The following is a 6,142-nucleotide window of genomic DNA, read 5'->3' on the forward strand; positions in this document are numbered from 1 at the left end:
AATTGAGGTTGGTTGTCAGACACGATGTTGCTGTGGACTAAACTGACACGCTGCTAAAATATTCATGTGTATGAGGCAGCGTGCATGGTCTGGTGCAAACGCAAGTGCATCAGAGTGAAAGTCCTAACAACAAATGAACAGCAGCACCAGTCAAACATGTGTGTAATCCATAATGGACGGCCTCCTCTTCACTTTGCTTCCAACACATTGTTCTCAACAGAACATATTTTAAATGCATATACCGTATTTTTCGGACTATAAGTTGCAGTTTTTTTCATAGTTTGGCCGGGGGTGCGACTTATACTCAGGAGTGTGAAATTATTAACACATTACCGTAAAATATCAAATAATATTATTTAGCTCATTCACGTAAGATCACTGGTTTTTAACCTGGGTTCGATCGAACCCTAGGGGATCGGCGGAGCCTCCGCCGCGGAGGTCAAGACACACCCGACTCATCGTTTAAATAAAAACTTCTATCTGCGTATTATGGATACCCCCAAACAATGTACCCTCTAATATCCATGAGATTATTTTCTAATATAAGTGTTTTAGCCCACTTACAATGACAATAACAAAAAAATAATGTTTTTCATGAGCTGTGTACTAGTATTGTATGTCTGGGTGGGGGTCCTGCTTCGGAAATAATTTGTACCCCTTTCAGATATCGCATTTAGTCCCCACTAAAACATTCACATGTTGCACAATGAGATGTAAACATGGGATAATGTGTACATTCTTGTAACTTTCTGTTTGTAAATTATATCTTTATTTGTATTTCTTTAATATAATGATAATTTCATGATTAATATTTATAAATTAAGATTAAATTAAGAAAAAACATTTTATTTTTCACTAATGAAGGGTTCGGTGAATGCGCATATGAAACTGGTGGGGTTCGGTACCTCCAACAAGGTTAAGAACCACTGGACTAGACGTATAAGATTTCATGGGATTTAGCGATTAGGAGTGAGATTGTTTGGTAAACGTATCGCATGTTCTATATGTAATAGTTATTTGAATGACTCTTACCATAATATGTTACGTTAACATACCAGGCACGTTCTCAGTTGGTTATTTATGCCTCATATAACGTACACTTATTCAGCCTGTTGTTCACTATTCTTTATTTATTTTAAATTGCCTTTCAAATGTCTATTCTTGGTGTTGGCTTTTATCAAATACATTTCCCCCAAAAATGCGACTTATACTCCAGTGCGACTTATATGTGTTTTTTTCCTTCTTTATTATGCATTTTCGGCCGGTGCGACTTATACTCCGAAAAATACGGTACTTGGAGGATGCCTGACGGGATACATTGTGGTCGTCTACAACCACATGCATTTATTTTCGTCAAGGCTGATTTATCATTTGACCAATCAGGCGGTGTACTCACATACAAGTAAGGCATGCATGACCGTGTTTTTCCCCCCTCCAGCGGGTGCAGCACCCCCAGACGTGCCAGATCTGCGGGGGCTTCGCCTTCATCCCGTGCCCGACGTGCCATGGCAGCAAGATGTCCGTGTTCCGCAACTGCTTCACGGACTCCTTCAAAGCCCTCAAGTGCACTTCCTGCAACGAGAACGGACTGCGGCCTTGTGGGAGCTGCAGCCAGTGAGCATGTCAAGTGCCTGATGCCCCCCACAACAACTCTCGCTTTTCTTCCGGGACTCTCTCCATCCTCCACGGCCATTTGTCATAAACTAAAAAGGCAAAACTTTGTAATAAAACATTTTGTGCAATGGCTCCTTGCATGACTTACACTGGGCAACACATGGTCACTGTAGTTTATTGCACACATCATGTACATCACAACATATCACGCCAATCTCTGTGACTACGCCCCCTGCTGGCGGTAAACCATATAGAAACCGTTATGGACACTTGTCTCTGAACATTAATTTACATAATTAAAAAAACAGCAATACACAAATGATGGATGCTTGTTTCTTAGCATCAGTAGCAAGTAATGAAGATGTCAGGTTTAAACACTGATGACATCTATTAAACAAGACAAGAAGCAAAGAATCAAACAGAGGCAGAAACGTGTCGACCTGTAACCTCTTACAGTGTCACCCACGCTCCGGCGAAAGATTGTACGCCACCTTTTTTTATTTGGACTTTCCCTGTTTACATAACATTTGTTTCTAAAGGAATGGGGAGTATGTAAACAGTCATTGTTTTCGGTCACATTAACACAAAAGAAAAAGATGCCTCGGGCTTGGGCTGGTCCTGGCCTCAGCCTGGGCAGGTCTTCGACGACAATACATAACCCCTTCCCGTCTCCTCCCATCGTACACAATGGAATTTTCCAAGCCTTTGCTTGGTGCAACAAAGACAGCCTCTTGTCTGTTCATTGGGGACTCAGAACGGAAAGTTTTTTGATAATTTACATACAATTTGTCTGACAACAATTGTCTCTTAGCATGCAATATAACCAATTCTTTAGTTTATAGCAGGGGTGTCAAACGTAGAGGTTTTTGCTAAGTATAAAAATGAGCCAACATTTTGGAATGAAAGAAACTGCTGTTCTAAACGTGTCCACTAGATGTCACAATAGCAATTCTTTGTAGATGCTACATACGTAAAAGAAATAACCACATGTTAGTGCACCAGTTGAGGAAAATGAGCAAACTACATAAATAACATCCTGTAATTTGATTTTGATATTATTTTTTTATCTTGTTAGATTGAAAATTAACACCAATGAGTTGACTGGTGAACATTATCACATCAGTTATTCAGAAAGTATAAATAACGACAAATAAAGGTAGAATACTATTAAACGCAACATGCAAGTGTAAAAAAAAAAAACCCCAAACATTATGATTTGTACATTTTCAGAATGTGATTGTTCTATTTTTAAACAAAGAAAACAATCTGAAGTTGTCTTTATTTTTAAGTTATTGTGCCGTGATTTTACCAGTTCGGGCCACTTGGGAGTAGATTTTTCTCCACGTGGCCCCCTATCTAAAATGAGTTTGACACCCCTGGTTTATAGCATCAAACAGCATTAATGACAATGGATCAAATATCAAAATAGAGCAAATACTTTTCCGCGTTTGTGTAAATGCAATCTCTCAGCATTCACTCCAAAAATGAAAATTGTGTTTTGAGAATACCTGTGTCTAAGAATTAGGGAATAATATGTCACTTTTGTTTTAATGCACAGCGGATTTAATGTCACTGCACATCTCTCAGAAAATGACAACCACATTATGGTATACTCAATCAGAGGATATTTGGATGAAATATGAGGGAAATAGCATCCGTGAGATTGCTTGTCACCGAGTACCAGTCATTAGCAATAATATCAAAGCTCGTCTCTCGGCATTCGCCGTAATCAGATAAACGGTATAAAAAAATATAAATAAAATTGGCTTCAGTGTCAAAGCTAATTTCTTAGCATCCACAGAATACAAATATTTCCTGATGGACACCAATATTAGTTTGAATGCCCATCTTCCAGGGCTAATTCCAGCTGGGAATGACACCCTGTTCAGTTTTGCAGCAAAGTCCTAAAAACAATAGAGTGCTCCTGTTGTAAAGATAAACATGGCAGATCCTTGCATTGACATTTGAACCTTGCTAGCAAAGGTCCAAACGTGTGATTTGCCTTGAGGTGTTCCTCAAGGCACCCCTTTAAGTCCTCTCCTTTTTGGCACTTTCCATTCATTTAGTGCTGTAGACCGTTTACTTCAGATGCGGTCAGTGGTCATTTATTCAACTTCTTTAATTCACCTGGTGTTCCGCAAGGTTCCATTTTAGGTCCTCTCTTTTTTATCATTTGGGCTTTTCAACAGTTCAGTTCAAAAAACGTGTCTTTTGCAGCAGATTCTTAAAAACACTAGAGTTATCTTTGACAAGCTTTTTTTTGCAGAAGGTCCTTATAAAAAGGAGATCCATGAGAAAATGTGTATACGCTAGCCTTTGAATAGACCCCCCTTTTAGACCAGTTGATCTGCCGTCTCTTTTCTGCTGTGCCCCCTTCTCCTGCGTGGAAAGGTTATTAGGTGACCACAGATGATGCGCTGGCTGTTGAAAGTCAGGACCCGGGGTGGACCACTCATCTGTGCATCAGTTGATGAAGTCTCTGCGCTACTGACTAGTCTCCACTCAAGATGATCCCCTACTGGCCCCTCCATGGACTGGACCTCTCACAATATTAACTATATCCACTGTGGACTGGACTCTCACACTATTATGTTAGATCCACTATGGACTGGACTCTCACACTATTAACTAGATCCTCTATAGCTGGACTCTCACACTATTATATTAGATCCACGATGGACTGGACTCTCCCACTATTAACTAGATCCACTATGGACTGGACTCTCACAATATTATGTTAGATCCACGATAGACTGGACTCTCACACTATTAACTAGATCCACTATGAACTGGACTCTCACACTATTACGGTAGATCCACTATGGACTGGACTCTCACACTATTATGTTAGATTCACTATGGACTGGACTCTCACACTATTATGTTAGATCCACTATGGACTGGACTCACACTATTAACTAGATCCACTATGGACTGGACTCTCACATTATTATGTTAGATCCACTATGGACTGGACTCTCACAATATTATGTTAGATCCACGATGGACTGGACTCTCACACTATTAACTAAATCCACTATGAACTGGACTCTCACACTATTATGGTAGATCCACTATGGACTGGACTCTCACACTATTATGTTAGATTCACTATGGACTGGACTCTCACACTATTATGTTAGATCCACTATGGACTGGACTCACACTATTAACTAGATCCACTATGGACTGGACTCTCACATTATTATGTTAGATCCACTATGGACTGGACTCTCACAATATTATGTTAGATCCACGATGGACTGGACTCTCACACTATTAACTAAATCCACTATGAACTGGACTCTCACACTATTATGGTAGATCCACTATGGACTGGACTCTCACACTATTATGTTAGATTCGCTATGGACTGGACTCTCACACTATTATGTTAGATCCACTATGGACTGGACTCACACTATTAACTAGATCCACTATGGACTGGACTCTCACATTATTATGTTAGATCCACTATGGACTGGACTCTCACACAATTAACTAGATCCACTCAACGTCCATTGCACCGGTCACCCAGGGGGAGGGCCCCCACATCTGCGGTCCCCTCCAAGGTTTCTCATTGTATCCCATTGGGTTGAGTTTTTTGTTGCTCTAAAGTGGGATCTGAGCCGAGGATGTCGTTGTGGCTTGTGCAGCCCTTTGAGACACTTGTGATTAAGGGCTATATAAATAAACTTTGATTGATTGATTGAAAATACATGGAGCAAATTCAAATGACTACTATGGCGAATGATGGTTCTGCGGAATATACAATTTTCTCGAAATGTGGCCCCCAAGACAAGTGAGTTGAAAATACCCGTTTTCGGCTTCACAAAGACATTTTCTGACAGTTTATTTTAGGAATCTTTAAAATGAGCATTCTCATTATACTCATTAACATTTTTTATCCCATTTGGTAAACGCCAAGAGATAAGCATCAAGGTGCGCCGAACCCCAAAACAAAAAGAGAATGTTTTTTTCTAGTAACTGTAAATTCTGCAAGGCGAGCATTTACTGTTGGAATTTGAGAATATTTATGCACGCTAGTCTTCTCAGCTTTTACTCGGAAGAAAAACACGATCTGTGCGGCGCGGCGTGAATGTCTCTCGGAACCATACGGTGGCTTCTCAGAAATCTACATTTGTGGGCTGAGAGACAAACTGACAGCGTTGCTAATCACTACTGGCCTTTTGTCTCGGCTGTGGCGACCGTCCACGCTTCCATCTGGAACCATACGTGGTAAAAGACAAAAGACTTGGGTCCCAGCATACGCAAAAAAACCCCCAAAAAACGTGCTGTGCATGCACAAATTGGGTCATGTCACAACATACATAAGAAAAAAGGATGACATCACCGACGGCTGCCCATGGCTCTGTGCTGTCATAGCCCTGTACAATGCTGCTTGAACATGTTTACACAAGGCAGCACCGTAAAGAGGCTCACAGCGTAGAGCATGTAAGGAGACCGCCATTGAGTGTCGCCCCCCTTTAGATACGCACCTGGTGTGTGCAAAGAAGAGGTTAGAGAT

General features: G+C 40.7%; 1 protein-coding gene across 2 annotated transcripts in view; it reads left to right on the forward strand.

The window, feature by feature from the left end:
- The window catches only part of grxcr1a (glutaredoxin and cysteine rich domain containing 1 a), a 17,342-nt gene extending 15,415 nt beyond the window's left edge, over nucleotides 1-1,927 (forward strand). For both annotated transcript variants that reach the window (XM_061976748.1, XM_061976749.1), the window contains exons 3-4: nucleotides 1-7; nucleotides 1,439-1,927. The exon at nucleotides 1-7 is cut by the window's left edge and continues 59 nt beyond it. In XM_061976748.1, coding sequence (XP_061832732.1) covers nucleotides 1-7; nucleotides 1,439-1,618 — 187 coding nt within the window. In that variant the 3' untranslated portion in view covers nucleotides 1,619-1,927. The remainder of the gene's footprint in view (nucleotides 8-1,438) is intronic.
- The last annotated feature ends 4,215 nt before the right edge of the window (nucleotides 1,928-6,142 follow it).

Source organism: Nerophis lumbriciformis, linkage group LG16, assembly GCF_033978685.3.
Source record: "Nerophis lumbriciformis linkage group LG16, RoL_Nlum_v2.1, whole genome shotgun sequence".
NCBI classification, from domain to species: Eukaryota; Metazoa; Chordata; class Actinopteri; order Syngnathiformes; family Syngnathidae; genus Nerophis; species Nerophis lumbriciformis.